The 18,740-nt window shown below is 45.4% G+C and overlaps 1 protein-coding gene across 7 annotated transcripts in view; it reads left to right on the top strand.

Annotated features, from left to right (window-relative positions):
• Window positions 1-9,963, top strand: part of bahcc1b (BAH domain and coiled-coil containing 1b) — a 118,526-nt gene extending 108,563 nt beyond the window's left edge. For all 7 annotated transcript variants that reach the window (XM_069194551.1, XM_069194552.1, XM_069194553.1 and 4 more), the window contains 6 exons: window positions 1,125-1,233; window positions 1,476-1,592; window positions 1,739-1,900; window positions 2,227-3,473; window positions 3,557-3,793; window positions 4,199-9,963. In XM_069194551.1, the coding sequence (XP_069050652.1) occupies window positions 1,125-1,233; window positions 1,476-1,592; window positions 1,739-1,900; window positions 2,227-3,473; window positions 3,557-3,793; window positions 4,199-4,405 (2,079 nt within the window). In that variant the 3' untranslated portion in view covers window positions 4,406-9,963. The remainder of the gene's footprint in view (window positions 1-1,124; window positions 1,234-1,475; window positions 1,593-1,738; window positions 1,901-2,226; window positions 3,474-3,556; window positions 3,794-4,198) is intronic.
• Window positions 9,964-18,740: the final 8,777 nt, after the last annotated feature.

Below are 18,740 nucleotides of genomic sequence, written 5' to 3'. Positions count from 1 at the left end.
GTAGAGTATTCAGTGGACCAGCTCCCATGAGGACCTGAGACAAGCACTAGGCTTGCACAAGGACCAGAGAAGTCAACACGCTTGTACGAACACCAAAGACAGTCAACACAGTTGCACTAGGACCAGAGACAGTCGACATGCTGGCACAAGGACCAGAGACAAGAACACATTTGCACAAGGACCAGAGACAATCATCACGCTTGCATGAGGACCGGAGACACTCAACACTTGTATTCATAGACACAGTCGCTATATCATTTGCTTTCTCATATAATCCCATGGTCTTAAAAAATGCATTTATATTTTGCCATTTATGGTCCAAAAATACAGAATGCATTGTTGGTTTAACAGAGTAATGCAGACACAAACTCTGTCTTGAACACACACATTAAATACAATTAACTCTCAATCTCTTAGTGCTATACTCTTGGTTGTGCATTGCCATTGTGTAAACAGTGTTCAGATTGCAGCTGTTTGCGTTTTATTAATTTGTATATTCTTGTCTTTCAATTTTCTTATCATTTGTTTGCATTTAACACCTTTACATACAGGTCCTGGCCAGAGAGTGCACTTCCCCCTTAGAAGCCTTTTCCAGTACACCATATTTTAACTCGGCTTGAAAGAGCTTCTCGGCTTCTATAAGCATTATGCTCTCGATCTTCCTGCACTGCAGGAGTGCAGCCGAAAGGCTACAATTAATTCATCTGATTTTTTTTTATTGCCTAGTAGGTCTGATTTACACATCCTCATTTCCTGTCTCTTTGAACACTGGGTTGGATTGAATTATTGGCTAAAGATAAGGGCAGAGAGGCACTGTGCCCTGGTGATGAGAGCTGAGTGACTTGACGAGAGTTTAGATTAGAGATGAAGGGGCTGAAATTGTGGTAGAATATTTGTAACTCTCTTCAGCTGTTGTTTCTGTATTTGTGTACGTGTGTTGCTCTTGTATGTGGACTTGTATGTGTGCTTCTGAGTCCATTTTTCACTGACTGAATGATTTGCTCTCGTCTCTTGGGGATTTTTTGTGCTCTTGGTGATTTAATAACAACTAACTAGTTAAGAATCAATTTGATGATTAGTACCATCTCTTGGAATTTAATACCTGGTTTCTGCATTTCTGGCAGGTGCTGGATGTGTGCCCAGAGTCTGAAGCTGTGTTGGCAGCAGGTACCCGAGTCTGTGCATACTGGAGCGAGCGATCACGCTGTCTGTACCCAGGCTATGTGCGCAGAGGTGAGAGGGCACAGAAGGGTGACATTTCATAAACACCCAATGTCTTTAGACTGAGACGTACAGAAAAGATCTGCACTGAGAGGCATTAAAATGCAACCAATGAGTACCGGAACAAACAGCCTCTTGTTCTCTATTACCATCGTTCCATCAGGCAGTATCTGTGTCCATGTTGATCATATCATCATGGCACCCAGATGTTGGGAGATGAGGCTCACACTGTTGTTTCCATGCCCGTTCTGCAGGAGGTCCTGGTGAGGATGAGAAGGAAGGCAGTGTCATGGTGGAGTTTGATGATGGAGACAGAGGACGGATCTCCCTTTCCAACATTCGCCTCCTGCCACCAGATTACCAGATCCATTGTAAGTCCCTGCCCTCTTTCTCTGTGGCTGCCACATTCCTTCGCCGGGACGAGATTTATCTTCTCGTAAGCTCATGCCATTTGCTCCACTTCTGCTCTTGGGGAGTGGGGTGACTGTGGATTGACACCTAGTCTCTCTGTGTACAGGCACAGAACCATCCCCGGCCTTGCTCATCACCAATGGGTCTCGCCGGTGCCGGAAGAGCACAGCAGAGAAACCTGCGCCAAGTGACACGTCTTCAGAGAGGCCCGAGAACAACGAGAGGACACGGAGCCCAGAGAAGAAGACTGCCACAAAGGCCAAGCCAGGTAAACAGGCTCTCCTGTCTTTTACCCTTAAATGAGGAGACAAAGAGGGTTTCATTCCCCATTGCGGAGCTAGAAATGTGGACATTCATGTAAACCCCATGACTTTAGTATTCTTAAGAAAATGAGCATCTCCTCATCTCTTTAGTTTTTCTACTGAGGGGCTTAGCATTCTGCACATGATAGGTCTCATGGAAGGGTTCTGTGCCACGTCCTGTCTCGTGTTAGGTTGTAAAGGTTTCTAACAGGTTCTAACAGACTAGCAACCCTCACGGGAGCACTTTTTAAGAAATCGCCTCTCATTCTTGCATTTCCTTTTTCGTTTCAAGGCAAACCAAAAACCATCAACTCAGGGACAAAAAGTCCAGTGTCAGAGGGCCCGTGTAAGACTAGCACGCCGCTCCTTGGTTGGCCTGCCGTGGCAGTTCCCAAGAAGAGGACTCCTCACAACCTGTTCCAGCTCAACGGGACCCCAAAGAAAACCCTCAAGGGCAAGGAGGCTGATGTCTTCCCCCTCCTCACTGCCCCAGCAGCTGCCCCTGCCAAAGGCATCTTTAGCAGCTCCTTTGAGGTGGACTCCTTCAGCAGTATCGCCAATGGATACTCACAGTTTGGCAGCCAGCCCTCCATGATGTCACTTAGCCCCAGGGACTGCACTCCTGCCAGCAGGGGCAGGAAGCCCAGTGAACCAGGACTTAAGGGTAGGAAGGCAGGGAGTGCAGAGTTTCTGGTCAAACTTGACCATGAGGGGGTGACGTCTCCCAAGACCAAGAATGGGAAGGCTTTGTTGCTCCTAGGGGCCCCAGGGCACGGCAACAGAATGGAGAAGGCCTTTGGGGCCAAAGTAACGGAGATCTCCTCGCCTATGGGATACTCCCACCCCATCCTTCTTGTCAAGGACAATAAGAAAAGTGGAAGCACCAGGGCAGAGCTCCTGCTGAAAGGTGCCACACAGCTACGCAAACCTTCTTCTACCCTGGGCCTGGGGGAGTACACCGAGTTTGGGCTGAACTGCCACAGTGACTGCCATAGCTCGTACTCTGACATGGACGAGGAAGATGAAGAGGAAGATGAAAGGAGGGCCGCTCTGGCTGCAGCTTCAGGAGGCCTGAGGACAGCGGGGCGCTTCCTCTCCCGGCTGTCCGTCTCCTCATCTTCATCGGGATCCTCCAGTTCCTCCAGCTCTGGTTCGCTTTCCAGCTCCAGCCTGTGTTCTTCTGACAACGACTCTTCCTACAGCTCAGAGGACGAGGAAGGTTCCACACTGCTACTGCAGAGCTGCCTGTCATCCCATCATGCTCTTCTACAGCCCCCCGAGCCTCCCTCTGGCCCATCACAGCGATCCTTTGTGGCCAAAGCCATGGCTGTCCCTAGCAGCAAGGGCGGCGGCAACAACAGCACCAACAAACCGCTGAAAAGGAAAGAGGTTCCCAGAACTCCCTCCTCTGTCTCCTCAACCAAAAACCCTAAGGATCTGGCCAAAAGACAGAGGCTGCCGTCCGTTGACAACCGACCCAAGATCTCGGCTTTCCTGCCAGCACGGCAGCTCTGGAGATGGTCTGGGAACCCCACCCAGGTGAGGCATCACAAGTGCTCCATAGTGCCTGAAATCACCGCTCAGTGGGACACCATTCACCCTAAGCTTCCTTTGTGTTGCAGAGACGCGGCGTGAAAGGCAAGGCGCGGAAACTGTTCTACAAGGCCATAGTCCGCGGCCGGGAGACGGTGTGCGTGGGCGACTGTGCAGTGTTCCTCTCTGCTGGCCGGCCGCACCTGCCCTACATTGGCCGCATCGAGAGCTTCTGGGAGTCCTGGGCCAGCAACATGGTGGTGAAGGTGAAGTGGTTCTACCATCCCGAGGAGACCAAGTTGGGCAAGCGACACCGGGATGGGAAGGTAAGACCACATCCCAGGACGTACCGGAGGCTTCCTGGGGCTTTTGACACATTTCAGGTGTCTTAGTTGCCAGGCGTCGAGTATGTGAGTGCTGGTTTACAAAAAGGTTTTAAAATTACGAACAGCATATCTGGTGATCTGACAGTTCCCGAATCGGGGTAATCATTCCTGAAACTTCAGGTAGATAATGGCCAAATTTGGAAAAATCATGAAAAATCATGAGGGGTATGCCTTGGTATGTTTGTCTTCCATGTGCGATGGTATCAGAAGCAACACAGGCACCCCACATGATGAGCATGGCCACAGAGATTTAGAAAACATGGTTCTGTTCTCATCACCATTCTTCATACATAGTCAAGTGCTGAAAGTAAAACTAAGACCCGTCTTTCTCTTGCCCCGTTCCAGCATGCCCTGTACCAGTCATGCCATGAGGATGAGAACGATGTTCAGACCATCTCCCACAAGTGCCAGGTAGTGAGCCGGGAGGAGTATGAGCACCTGAGCCGTGGCAGGAAGCACAACAACAGTCAGGACCTCTACTATCTGGCAGGGACCTATGACCCTACATCTGGTCAGCTGGTCACCGCTGAGGGCGTATCCATCCTCTGTTAGTGGTACCGTTCAGGCTCCTGACATAGCTGCTGAAGGATCTGTCCCAACTGGTCAACCTTGGATTAACAGTCCTGAAAGTGGGCATTGCAAAAGAGCACTGGGGATCGTTGTGTCAGCACTTGAGGTGTATCAGTCTTGTTCATTCGTCTGAACGTCTAACGTTTTGAGAGGGCGCAATATGGATGTCATGTGTGTGTGGCCACACAAGCTAATATCTGAGCATGACTACCACTTCCCCACGAGCGACTACACCTGAGAACCATGTTAGAACAGCACAGCCCAGCCGTTCTCCTCATCCGCACTGGGCAGAAGTGGGCACCTCAGGACGTCGCAGTAGGTGGGGCTGTTGCAGCCAGCGGCGGGCAACAGGAACAGCCCGGCCTCTAGGATTCAACCCAGGGATGACAGCGTCCAGGACTGACCTTCCTCCTGGCAAGTAGCTGAGGGATTCAGCCAGATTCTTGAGAATGAATGGCTTGTGTTCGTGACGCAGGCGGTTTTCCATGAAACCAGTGAAGCACCAAGGGGATGCAATGAAGCATTTACTGTCATACGTTTAACCATGACATTTAACACTCCTCCTGCAAGAATAAATTGCTCTGAAAATTTCCTTTAGGAAAAGATGCAAGATCAAAACTCTTAGTTTCTCGGGCAGACCGGGGTTCTGTTGCCGGCACACCTGACGGCTTTTTAGAAAGATTAGCATTCGATTTGACCGGCACTAGCACTTCTCAGACCCTGGCTTGGGTATTGCACCCTGGTAGCTAAAAGTACCCAAAGTGCACTTCAGTTGCAGGTGATGTGAGTCCTGAATCCTCACCAGCAAACACTCGGCCTCCGCCCCCTGCCTGGACACGTTGTACTGTTTGTCTGCATCGCAGCAGGGGAGAGATCATCAACACTCAAGGTTTCGGAAACATGCTCCGCGTGGACAGCCGCACAAGACTCTCCAAGCACCCGACTGTACACTGGGCAACTTAATGAAGAAGTACCTGTCATCTCATCCTCACACGCCGCAGCGGAGGCATGTCCGTTTGTGTGTCGGATCTGGCTCCCTACATCTTGAGCATGAGAGAATTAGGCCTCTCGCGCCAGTAGCCCGGTTCGGAGACGCATGATTTCTCCAGCTGAGGTCTTGCCGTTTTTAGGGCCGCTACCTGTAATCAAGGCACTGAGCAGCATCACCAGGAGCTTCTGTGCGGCGCTGTGTTTCTGACGCCCTCCGGCCTGTAGGGCACAGGCTTGAGCACATTAAGTTGCCAGGAGTCCGTTGTGGAAAGAAAATAACATGTGCTGAAAGGGCATGTAGAGAGGATTGAACTGGTCTGAAATGGACCATTCGATACAGGCTAATCTCCAGACCTCATTTAGATGTTTCCAGGGATGTTTTTAAAGAGACGTAAATATATATAAATATATAAATATTTTTTTTAAAAGAAAGGAATGATGTTTCCTATCAAGCCATACACTACAGTACCTCTGCCTGTCATCTGAATCAGGTGTAAACTGTACAGGTCAATTATCTCTGTGTGTATATATGTATAAATAGTATCTGGAAAATATAATTTCACTTATAATTTTTTTTTTCCTTGATTGAATGAAAGATTGGTGATTTTTTTTTTATTTTGCCGTTCTTACGAAAGTTATAAATTAAAAAATCTCGGTATAAAACCCTGCACTGTATGAGTCCTGCTGAGGTGGGGGGCATTTGTGAAATGTTCTAAATGGTTCAGAAGAAGGAAATAAGGGTGGTTTATCGGAGCGCTCTTATAAAGGTCAAATTAGGTTATTTGGACCATTCTCGTTATGTACCTGCTTCATTTTGTTTTGTGCAACAGAAAACGAGTGTCTTTTGAAATGTATTTTATTTCCAAATGGCCGTGCTGTATGATCAGGAAATCGTAGACTACTGCCTAGGAAACTAAAGCAAGCTCCAGTGGGACCCAGGCGGCTGGTGGAGAGTGGGCAGGAGTCTGGCTAGGGAACTCCTTCGCTTGCACTCCTGCCTCTTCTTCTCTGTCGCACAGGGCTCGTTACAGCTCAGCGCATCCTCTCGGAGCTCAGGGAGGGCACCCAAGGCCCGAACCCTTCTCGGGGTCTGTGGGTTTGTCCTTGGTCTCCCACAGCCCAGACTGCTGAACTGCGCGAAGCTGGGTGGCAGTGGTGTGGTGTGGATTTCTGTGCATGAAGGCACTGGGCTGAAATAAGCGGGCTCACGCCACATGCAGCCCGAGGCAGGTGTGACCCCTCCGGGCCACAACAGGGGTACCGCTGTACAATCTGTCACTTTAACTCCTGCACCTCCAGGCCCCCTGATTTAAGAATAGCCTTCAGCAGTCAAAAGCTGTCTTTTATCATGACAGGATCCAACAGAATCGGACGTGTTCGTCTGGCAGCCTAAATTCTTTCTGAACCTGCTTCCCAAGCCTCGTGAAAGAGTGAAATTTTAAAACTTGCAAAAAGAACAACAGTTCAACACTTTTTCCTCCACAAAATGAAAGCCTGAACTATTACTCCAGGTTTAGTGTTTGCTGCTAAGGGTCACAGTGAATTAGAGATGTGTTTAGAGATCTCTTTTCTGTGAAGTGTTAAACTACTTCATGCAAACAAATGATTCTTAAGACATTTCCTGATTAAGCCCTTCCTGCTGTTTAAAGCTCACTGATAAAATACTAAAAGAAACTTAGTTTCTTACTACTTGTTTGAAAATTAGGGGAGTGTAGCTGATACAGATCTTAATCCTCTGAAACTGTTGTTAAAAATTAAAATATATCCATTTGTTTGGCTTTTAAAACCAAAGGACCTTTAAGGGTTTTATAATTTCCTTTTTCACATCGTGTTTTAAACATATGAAATCAATTGAGAAATCGTTGTTCCGGGAGCCTGCAATTGAACTTTCGAAGCAGTAGAAGACAGTGTGTGACAGTATGTGGTCTTGTGTTGTAAATGTGTGTGACACACAGCACCACATGTGCACAGACACACACCAGAAGCACTTGGAGGCCTTTCTGGGCCTTGCTCATGGTACCTGTGAAGGACAATCATATTATCGCAAGAAGGCAGTTGGAGAGGTTCAATCAAAATGTTACCAGGTCACATTTTTGCTTTTTGCCAAATACATTTTTTTGTTGTTGTTGTTGTTGTTGTTGTTGTTGTGTCCTTGTTAATGTTGTTGTTGTTGTCATGCAATATGCAAGCCCATATTTACTGCGCTGATCACTGTCCTGCTCAAGGTAAATGTTTATATCAGCTCGTCATTGACGGATTTGTTTTCTGCTGTTGTTGCTGTTACTTTGCAAAATCAATAGCTTTAAAGAAAACTGGTGTGGGGCAGATGATGTCGCTTTCAAGCACATCTTCTCCAATGAAAGGAAAGCCTGTTTGAAATCTAAAGCCCATAGGCAGGATTTTCAGGCTGTGTTTACCCAAATTAAGCCTTTTCTCAGTCATGGACAAAACTTTCCAGGGGGTCATTATGAGTACAGTAATTTCCTGAAGCACTAGTGCCGGTATTAATGTTGAGGCCATCAAATTGATGTAGGTGTTTTAAATGTGTGCATCTACGTCGCCTTTAGCCTTCTGTGCAACACACCCGTACAACATTTAAGTATTGTATACATTGTACAAAGAATTTCTGAGAAATCATCACACAAAGCACGGTAAAAAATTAATAGAAACATTTACCTTTTGCATTTGTATTTCATTACTTTCATCACCACACAATTCATCAAAAATTTGATTTGAAAGTTTCCTCAAACCTGTGCCCCCTGACAGTCCTCTGAAAAGCAGTGGTTATATGACTGGATGTGTCCCTGGACCTAAATCAGATCAGTAACAGTACAGGAAGACAGGAATTCTAACACTCCTTTCATATCTCATGTTGGGTCAGCACAGGAAGTGACATCATCCCACACCAGCTCATAACCCCACCCCCATGGCTGCTGTGATCCTGGGGTGGATATGGTTATTAATATGGTTTCAAAGGTTATGGAGTAATAAATATTAAATCTGTTTTTTGATTATTTATCTTTATTTTATTGCCTTGCATTGCATTTAATTAAAATTGCTATGGTATAGCTTCTAAGCAGTTTGGTTTAAATTAATGTCTATGTATATGGCTCACATTGTTTTTTTAATATATTGTATGTTTTAAAATGTTCTTTGTTAGAAGTGGAGGTGGGTACTTCCAGTGGTTAACGGGATCTCTTCAAATGACCTGTGCTTGTACTATGAGTTTTGAAAATGGGAAGTGGAGCTTTTCTTTCAAATATTTCAAGCATTAACTTTACTGTAGAAAAAAACATTTATAACACAAAGACTTTTATTATTGTTCTGTTTTTTTTCCCAATTACCAAAAAAAAAACAGATTCTGTGATTCTTATGTAGAAGACCACTACAAAATGCATAACACTTCTCCACATTGAAATCCAGAGTCAAAATTCAGTAACAGTAGTTATACTGTTCGTCTTTGACAGGTTAACGAGATTGCTTGAAATTCTGGCTGTAATGTATATAATGATATTCTTTGCTGTATATTTCTGTACCATACAAAAACACTGTAAATCTGGGAACCTAACAGTTTTTTTCCATGTGGCTGTAAGATCTGAGGAACAGCTCTGAACAGTTGTTTTTGTTTTATTTGTGTGTGTTTTGTTAAACTTGTCACAGTGCATTCTGGGACTCTTGGTCCTGTATCTCTTAAAATGAAAGACACTGGCCAAAAAGTTGTGAATGTACTGAGATCGGGGAGTGAAAACTAACTTGTATATAAACTGTGATCTTTTCCGAGCTGTGTCTGAGATCCTGGAGCCACGTGGTGACTCAAAAGCCTTATAGTCTATAGAGGTTATTGAATTCACTTGATTGCTTAAGTGTATCTGCATCTCAGTTATAACTGACTTGTTATTATTCCTGCTAATATGAAGGTCAGACTGTTCCTGGTTAGGAGTTGGGAGGGGGAGAAAACTTGCCTCAAAAGAAAGCAAGCACGAGCAAAAGTGTGCATTTGCGCAGGTATGCGCACATGCACAAGAGAGAGGAAGTGATGTCATCATTAGGAGACAGGCCACTCTCTCCAAGGCGCAGGTGCAATACTACTACAATGTACAGAACTGCATTAATATTCAGCAGTTAGACAGCATTTAAGAAAAAGGCTTATTAGCCAAAAGAAGGGACAAGGGGGACGCAGGATCGTTTATCCTTGTGCTCTCTTTATTTAAATCAGCTATCATTTAAGAGAATAAAAGAGGTAAGGTTTAAAACGTGTACCTAAAATACAATTTTTCTCAGAGTTGCTAAGTAAATATTAAGATATTTTAACACTGATTTAAAAAAAAGATTTTTAATTATGAATATTGTTTTTTTTTGTTTCATTTCTTTTTTCAGAATTCAAAGTCTTTTTTTTTCTAATTGTGTTTCCATGTTGTAAAGACTCTTGTAAATGTGTAAAGTATGACTTTTGTTTTGATTTTTGATTTCGGAGTAAACATAAAAAAAGATGGAGTTTATGAACATCAAACTCTAAGTAAAAGCATTTTAGTATTAAGATTTTTATAGATGGCTTATGAATAAATATAAGAAAAAATACATGTTGTATTCATTTATTTTAGAAAAGCTTGAGTTTTGAGCCAAAACTGACTGGACTGTACTGGTTGTGGGTTTGAGTTCCCAATGCAGACTGCTGTTGTGCCTTCAGTAAGGTACTTTACCCCAGTTGCTCCAGGACACCCTGTGGTTTCAGCACCCCTGGGGTGGACTGGGGGTGTCTTGTGTGCCCTGATGACTTCACACCTAGAATCCGGGACGAGTGTCACTCAAACATCATCACTGCCTGCCTCCCTGGGTGACTGTTGTGATCACCTGAATCCAAGGTGATCAGTTTATCATTTCGAATTCATGAACACCCTGTTGCTCTACATTTTAAGTCACCTTCAAATAATGCTAGAATCTTCCCTAACTAAGTAAGCAGCATGCTAAATGCCAATGTTTTGACATGAAGGCTCAGTGAAGTGGTATCACTTTCATTTAATATATCAGAGTCAAGCACTGCAAGTTAGCATTTACTCATCTACAAGGAGAGTATAATCTCCAGTCTTTAAATTATCGAGATAACCAATAGACATTGGAAGTAGGCTGTGGTCTTTTCAAGACACATTCCTTGTCTGGGGCGTTATGCATCTCAATATCAAGTGGTGGTGCTGTATATTGGTGGTGGTGGAGGAGAGTCCCCATTACCTGTAAAGTGCTTTGAGTGGAGTGTTCAGAAAGTGCTTTATAAGTGTTAGGGAATTATTGGTTTTATTACTACTACTTTACCTGGGGCCTGCGGTATATAATCACTACCACAAAATGAAAGCCTCAACCAAATGATAATCCACTAGCTGTTGTCTGGGGTTTAATACAGTTCGGGTCTGTGCAAGTCGTGACTTGAGCTAAAGTTGGTCAGTCTGAGACGTGCCGTAAGCCGAAACCTGCAAGTGTACGACATCAATCACCAGATCTCTAGAGCACCCCCTGTACATTACAACAGGCCTCAGGCACTTTCCAGAAACTCTTTAGACATCTTTTAGGAGCAGATGTCAAAAGTAAACTATGAAAGAGGCATCAAGAAGTCAAGCACAGCACTCACTTGGAGACAAGTTCTGTGCAAAGAGGAGGTACTATCCCTTGCACTTGAAAGTAAGCAATTGTGTGCTACTGTATATTCTTTAAGGTTATGGAGAGCTAGTGGAGGTTCAACGAACCAGTAGGTATGTGGTTTTGGGTCCCAGAGTGTTCACAGTTCTGGCTGAGCTTGGCTACAGTGCTGAACAGTGTGGTATGGGGTGGGGTGACTGGGGAGCACATCAGTACAAAAGCAAGGCTGGGGAAAGACAAGCCTCCTATTAAACTCACTTCACTCCCACTCCAGCCAGGCCCGGGCTGTGCTGTGTCAACAGGGCTGTGCTCTCAGAGGGGGCTGCCCTGTGCAAATACCTTCACCTCATAAACGTCTTGGCCTCTGAACGACCCCGTCTCGCCTGAATGGCGGGGGGGGGGGTTCTGAATGAGGTGTGGGTGGTGATGTGAAGAAGGCAAACAGACCCTTCCAGAAGTGTCTGGGTTTAAAAAGGATTCAAAAACTCATTCATCATTGGCTGTTAATCAGCTGACAGGTCGCAAACCTGCCTCTCTGCTGAACCCAGAGCAGAGTGGAGGGAGGGGGGCAGCACAGCCATCTTGAACCTCCGAGGGACAGCTCATCAACATCGCCAGCTCCATTCAGTGTGACCCGACAGCTTGTGCCCAGCGGTCTCATTTCAACTGCTCCTAGGCGCTAGAAACTCGGAACACAAAACCAATGCCGATTTTTTTAATTGGATTGGTCGAATTCAACAGTCTAAGTTTAACGTGCCGAGTAGCGCCGGCAACACAAACTGTAGCTCTAATTACCTGCCAGGAGTGCTGAGGATACTAAGGTGTGGTTTTCCACAGACCAAACCAGGTATATCCAGCTGTTGAAAGCCCGTGTTTCTCTAAAGGAAAAGCTCTATTATCTGGAACATTAAACTAATCGGAAGAGATGAAACCTCTCCTATAAAAAATCTCCGGATCAGAGCCGGCTGCCCCTGTCCCAGCCACACTGGTGGCAGGCCTGTGCACAGGAGGAACTCTCTGAGCGAAGGCAGATTCACAGCAGAGGAGGGGGGCGGAGAGAAGTGGCGGTTGTTGCCAGACAGAAAATACAGCTGTAAATTGGCAGCTCCACCCCTCCACCCCCCCCCCTCCTCCTCCCTCCCTTTCTCCCGCTAAAGCCCTCAGGTGATCTTTAATGGCTTCCTCTACGTGTTCCCAGCTCTCAGACATCACGGCTTAATTTGCCTGCTGTTCGAGTGCAGCCATTCGAACGACGACACAAATATGTTATTAACGTTCCACCGCCTCGCCGCCCCCTCCAGACTCCCCCGTCCCCACTCCTTCCTTTCCGCCACTGCTGTTGTTATTAGACTGTAATACTATTTTGCTGTCATTTATAAGCCACTGTAAAAAGGACTAAACGCGTGCTTTTATGCGCGCAAGGCAGCCGAGACCATTTAAATAAAATGTGTTCTGTCTTTTTAAAAGAAAAAAAAATCAAACACTTAAAAATATATTTATATATAAAATGGGGGTAAACAATACAAAATCTCTTAATGTGCAGCAATTTCTTTCCTGCATCATTACCACATCTAATTTATTAGACAGGCAACAGGATAAAGAGTTTATTCTTGTGCTCATCTGGAATCTTCAGAAAACTACTGTAAGAAGCAGACGTTTAAATATAAGCAGATCTAGTCGAAGGATTCAAACTCATTTATCTGTGCGAGATATAATTTTAAGGATTCCTAACCACTCTGAGATGTACAAAACGACATAATTCATCTGCAAGTCAGCATTCCTTGCATTATTCGTGTCAATTCCTTTGACTTCAGTTCTTTCTGCCCACAGGCCTCTCACCTGTGGGTTAAAACACATTTTGTGGGGAAACAGCCCCTTTGTCCCATCCCTCAGGGGGCATCGTTTTGTAGCATCAGCTTTCCTATTCAAAATAAATTTCACCACTGAGCAACATGAGTGGGGGGGTTCGAATGCTGTACCATCAACTCCCTCCCTTTTAAGTAATAGATGCAATTTGCCTGTGTGTGTTACTTCTAATTCAATTTCACATCAAGGATTAAATCACATTCAGCCTGGTCGTGCCATCTCCTGACAAGCACAGGTTTAAAGCTGGGCTTCATGTCCGCTATTAAGTTGGAACATCCCCAGATAATGATTAGAAGGCATAAGGTTTCTAACAGGAAATTTTAAAGCCAGGTGTGGTACAGACCATATAGTACATTCAAGAGAAACATCCCTGAGATCAACACCCAATGTGTCGACTGTTAGCTCAGATACAACCACATAGGCAATGCAGCACAGACCACAGGACTGTCCCTTCATTCTCTCTATAAAGCAGCAGCCAGAAGAAAAATGTAATATGTTAGGTGCTGACTGACGCAGACATTTGGGTCCACCCAGCACTTCTTGGTGGGGCTAAGATCCAGTGATACAGCAGGGTTTTCTTAAGCCAAACCATGCTACCTACCACTAGACAAGATGCTGCAATGTATATATTCCCTGATTGATGCAGGGTGTTGTGAGCGGCCCTGTGAGAGGTTAGGGTAGCGCTGAAAGCAGATTACACAATTACATTGCCTCTGGAGTTTCTGTGACAAGAGGACCCTGTGCAGCGAGAGTACTGTTCACGTTGGCATTAGTGATCCGCTGCACCAAAAACTGACTCGTCTGCACCCCTCTCATGCATGTGTGCTTCACAGGAGCACTGAAGCAGCACTTCTCTTCACATGCCCTGTCACGCTTGGCAGACACAGGAGTTGATAAAAAATGCCACCCGATTTGACAAGAGGTATCAAAATTTCTCCATCAATCCATCCATTTTCTAACCACTTCTTCCAATTCAGGAGCTGGATCCTATCCGGGTAAGTAATGGGCTCAAGGCAGGTTACACCCTGGATGAGACACCAGTTCGAGAGCAGATAGCCAGAAACATTGTACATTGTACCTGCCATGTGAACTGAGCTTACCACATCCTTGCTAACATGAATACTTCACCATTTATGGAAATGATCTTCTTTTCTAACTGCTTCATCCAATTCAGGGTCGCAGGGGATCCGGAGCCTATCCTGAAAAACAACAGGCGCAAGGCAAGGTACACCCTGGACAGGACGCCAGTCCATCACAGGACAAACGCACTCACACCGGTGCCACTTAACCTACAAGTGTGTCTTCGGACTGTGGGAGGAAACCAGAGTACCCAGAGGAAACCAACACAAGCTTGGGGGGAACATGCAAACTCCCCACAAATAGTACCCCAGGTCCAGAATTCATCCCAGGGCCCCTACAAGGCAACAATGCTGACAACTGCATTTCACTTCAGATTGTGAAGTGACCGCATTTAATTCCAAGAGCTCCATATGTATGGGACTCCATTTAAAGGTAAGATATGGGTCTCCTTGAGACCCCGTTATTGTCATTTGTTTTTTAGCTTGTAAACCTATTCTTTTTATTGTTACTACAACTGAAGGGTTTTGTACCACAGCTCAGACGATCATCAAATGTAGGACTTGAATGCAATTTTGAGAACTTTTTTGATATGCTACTCCAATTTTCACCAGCCGTGCTTTCAGCGACTGCACCATGTTGTTTAGGTTTTAATAATGTTCGGACATTATTGCATTTTAAGTTGCTCAATGAAATCAGTTCGCAGAAAAGGTCTTGAAAGTCTCAATCTCGGTGAGGGGGAAGTACCTGTAACTGTAGAATGCTAGCTGTTTCAGCCTACAATACCAGTACATTGTTATCTCATTAATCTCATTGTGACAACGCTTTATTGCACTTACAGAATCAGGAACTGGAATAGTAAAAAAGAGCCTGGGGTTTGCAACACAGGTGAACTTATCATTGAAGGAGATCTGCGGGTTTTTTTTCCAGTGCATCAATTCTAATCATGTTATATTGGGTTCTTTAAAAAAAACATAAGTGCAATTTCTTTCAAATATAGTACAAGCTTTGTTCTCTGTAGTTAGGATTTGTTTAGGATTCACAAAAGCCCTTTGATGCTGATTTTTAAATAGAGAATTACACTGGGTTTATGCAGTAAGCATGATATGCAGCAATCATTCCTCAGAGAACTGGTTTCAAAATAGAGCTCTTTCGTTTTGCAGCAAGAGTGGGATTACCCTTTCATGTTTAATATATTTTTTATTAGCTTTATTACATTTTGGGGTGAGGTTCACCGCCATTATCTACAAGAAAATGTCTTCAAACTGCCCAAGGACATAATTATGGAGGACAGAGACAGAGCCTGGAGTTTGTATCTTCGCATGAGTTTCCTCCAAGTGCTCCGGTTTCCTCCTGTTTCCACAGTCCAAAGACACATTCTGGTAGGATAATTGGGAAAACTGGCCCTGGTGTGAGTGTGCGTTTGTCTGCCCTGTGATGGACTGGTGTCCTGCCCAGGCTGGACCCTGCCTTGTGCCTGTTGCTTGCTGGGATAGGCTCCCCTGTGACCCAGAATTGGATGATGCAGTTAGAAAATGGATGGATGGATGCAGAACCCATAGCACATCCTTTCCATAAACATTTGAATTATTCATGTTAGCAAGGGTATAGTTCACACAGTAGGCACAATGCAAAAACAGTTTCAAAGTTTACTGCAGCTCTGAAACTCCGTAAATCTGAAAGGCTTGCTTTCGGTATCTAGCTTGTGAAATGGTTCCAATGTTTGGGTTGTTTTTTTTTTAAAGGAAAACATTTTTCTTCCCTTCCACTGTTTTCGTAACTTTGAAGCTTTGCAGCAGGTCCACCCGATTGAGGTTTCAATATAAACTGCATCTAAGAACTACCCTTTGTTATAGGACAGCAAATTTAAACACAAACTTTTTAAATCAAACTTTTACCCTTTTGTTAATACAAAAAAATTGACTGCAAAGGTTTGAACAAATTGCCAGTTCACTCTCCAACACCACATTCAATAGTGCCATGCCAATCCTAGATATATCATTATAATTTACTGAAATAAACTGTGACCAGGATATAAAAGTACTTACAGCTACTTAAACTGCCCTTAAAATTTTATTATACCATAACTAAAACTGCATTCTGAGGCAATAAAGCCGTGTGCATTGTTCTGTCACTGCACTTTTGCACACAGACTTGCATTCCAACACAGAGAAACACTGCCGCACGCACACAAACACACAAGACACAAAACGATGCTGAGCCCCCAGTCAGAAATTGTATATCTGGTGCACAAATACTAAAGGAGGCCGCTTGTCACACCCAGATAGCCTAGCATTAACACACAGCTACACACCGATAGAGAGAGGCTCTCACACACTCGCACACACAGTGGCACAGCCGTGTTTCCAGCTTCAGTGTGAAGTTTTCCCCCTAACAGCTCACTGCTGCTCCTGTCACTGCAAACGGTGTTCCTGCCCCCCCCCCTCCCTGCCCGTTGGTCTGTTGGCTCACCTCCCTCTCCCTGTCTCCCTCTCCCCCCTGGAGTCTCCTTTACCTCCCTAAATAATTGTCTCAGCTCCAACTTTCATCCCCACCCTCCTCCTACCCATCCTAAATTCTAATATTTCACCCATTATTTCATATTGGCATGAAAGGTTAAATACAATGCTGCTCAAGCAGTAACAATGAAACAATGAGAAAAAAATAACATTTAACATACAGTTATGTATGAGAGGCTCATTCCCTGACAGAAGATCACACACTGGCTAGCTCTATTGAGTTCCAACCCCAGGAGCAGGATTGAGAGCTGCTCTGACTCAGCCTGTTGTGAAGCTCTGCTTCTCCCTGCTGGCATTGGGAGCACAGTCTGTGTTCTCTGAGTAGCCAGGTCTGCCTCTGTCCAGTTTCTATGGCCAGGCTGTGGTCACTGAGCCTGTGTCCTCTCTGGGCGGCCAGGTCTACATGTGTCCAGTTTCTGTTATTGTATGCTAATCCACATTGCTGCACTGCATATTAACGTTGGTTTTTCTCAGGCGTGGTGCTAGTGATGCAAAAAGATATAAAGCTAAAAAAGAGTCACAGAAGACTGCAGTACATACACAGAGAACATGTTAATTGCACCCTTTAAGTACAGCAATATTAAGGGATTATCTGCTGTTCTAAATGAGCAAATCGCCAGATTATCAAACACAGCCTCAGGACAGAGGGAAACAGGAAGGCCAAACAGTTTCCTGTCGGAGGGATTTTTTAAAGAAGTTTGCCAATCTCACAGCTGTGTGGTCGAACAAAAGCAAAGTCGTACAACGGGCCACCACAAGGCAAAAAACGTAATGAAAAACTAAAATCGGTCAATGGGCGCACCGCAGGTGGGGCTGCAGTAGCAGCAGGGGTGACAAACACTCTAGTCTACAGGGTCCTGCTGTATGTTTTTCACTGGGAACTGGGAACTGCAAGTCCGTTATAAACCATGATAGACATGATAGCTGCCATGTGTCCAAAGGAAGACACTGGGGGCCACCACCTCAAGAGGGCTGAGGATCTCCCCCCTGCATGGAGCAACTATCCCTCTGCCCTCCATAAATCCCTCATACTCCTTCTCCGCTGTGAACGTTGCCTTTTACAGTGCTGTAGTTCGCGCGGGCTGTATAAATATCTCCTCACCTGCTGTTGCCAGTGCTCAAGAGGGTCCCAATCTTCCAGGCAGCGTCTCCCACCCCCACCCCCACCCCCACCCCCTCTCCTGCACGTGAGAGGGTCTCGGGAGGCGGGTCCGTCCTGGCACCGAGACCAGCTCCGCCAGGATCCCAGGTGTTCCCTTTCCCAGAGCCGTGACTGTCAGGCTCTGCCCGCCTGCGCCGGGAAGAATGATGTGCGGTTCTGAAACCAGGAAGCCCCTTCAGGGAGATGTCCTGACCCATGTTTAGCTCAGCAGCAGCTGGAGAAGCCAACTTTCCACATAAATCATCCCGTGAGCTCTGAGACGGCAGTGGATCCCGGTCAGAGACAACACGATCTACCCCTTCTTCCACACAGACAGCCTTTAATTTCACAAGAGGCAGTGAAATCAGGAATGGGATCATACTGTAGCCCATCAGGTAGGAAATAAAAGCTCACTAATGCATTTCCTAGTGGGCTGGTGGAGCACACAGCAAGAGTGCTCTTAAAAACTCTGTACCATGGCTGTATTTGGAGTGCCCTGTGGCTCAGCTCTACTTAAAAGAACAGGTTATTACGTCCAAAAGCTGTCCTCTGTGGGGTGAATGAAGGAGTGTTCATACTGATTAAAATGTGGAGAGCTGTTTAATGAGGAAGGGTTTTACATCTGACCCTTGAATGGCTCCTTTCCATTTGTCTACCTGCAGGCAAAGGGTAAGTCCCAGTACACCTCTGACCTTTGACCCTGTGAGGCTGTTTATTGACAGCACCTGAGCTACCAGCCCCTCCTAGGTCATGCATCGTTCTTCTGTTTTGACATCATGATACCTGCCTAGGGGCTCTAACGCAAACCATATTGCATTCATGATTACCACTGACAATCACCGTTTTATTACCATGCTGCTCGGATGCCAGTTGCTAAATGCTGCCGATGCCCCCATCCGTACTACAGGTCAATCAGCTAGCGCTGAAAGGAAGGAGCAGAGGACGTCATGAATACATGGCATTCCCATGGGCCTGGAAGCCAAAACAGCTGGTGGACAAACTTGAGAAAAAAGACCTGCGAAAACAGAGTTACTATGGTCCAAAAAACAAGAACATTTTGACCAAACTATTATGACTGTATTTTCTCCAGCAGGCA

Source organism: Lepisosteus oculatus, chromosome 9, assembly GCF_040954835.1.
Source record: "Lepisosteus oculatus isolate fLepOcu1 chromosome 9, fLepOcu1.hap2, whole genome shotgun sequence".
NCBI classification, from domain to species: Eukaryota; Metazoa; Chordata; class Actinopteri; order Semionotiformes; family Lepisosteidae; genus Lepisosteus; species Lepisosteus oculatus.
The sequence above is the reverse complement of the archived record's forward strand: the minus strand, read 5'-3'. Positions and strand labels throughout refer to the sequence as shown.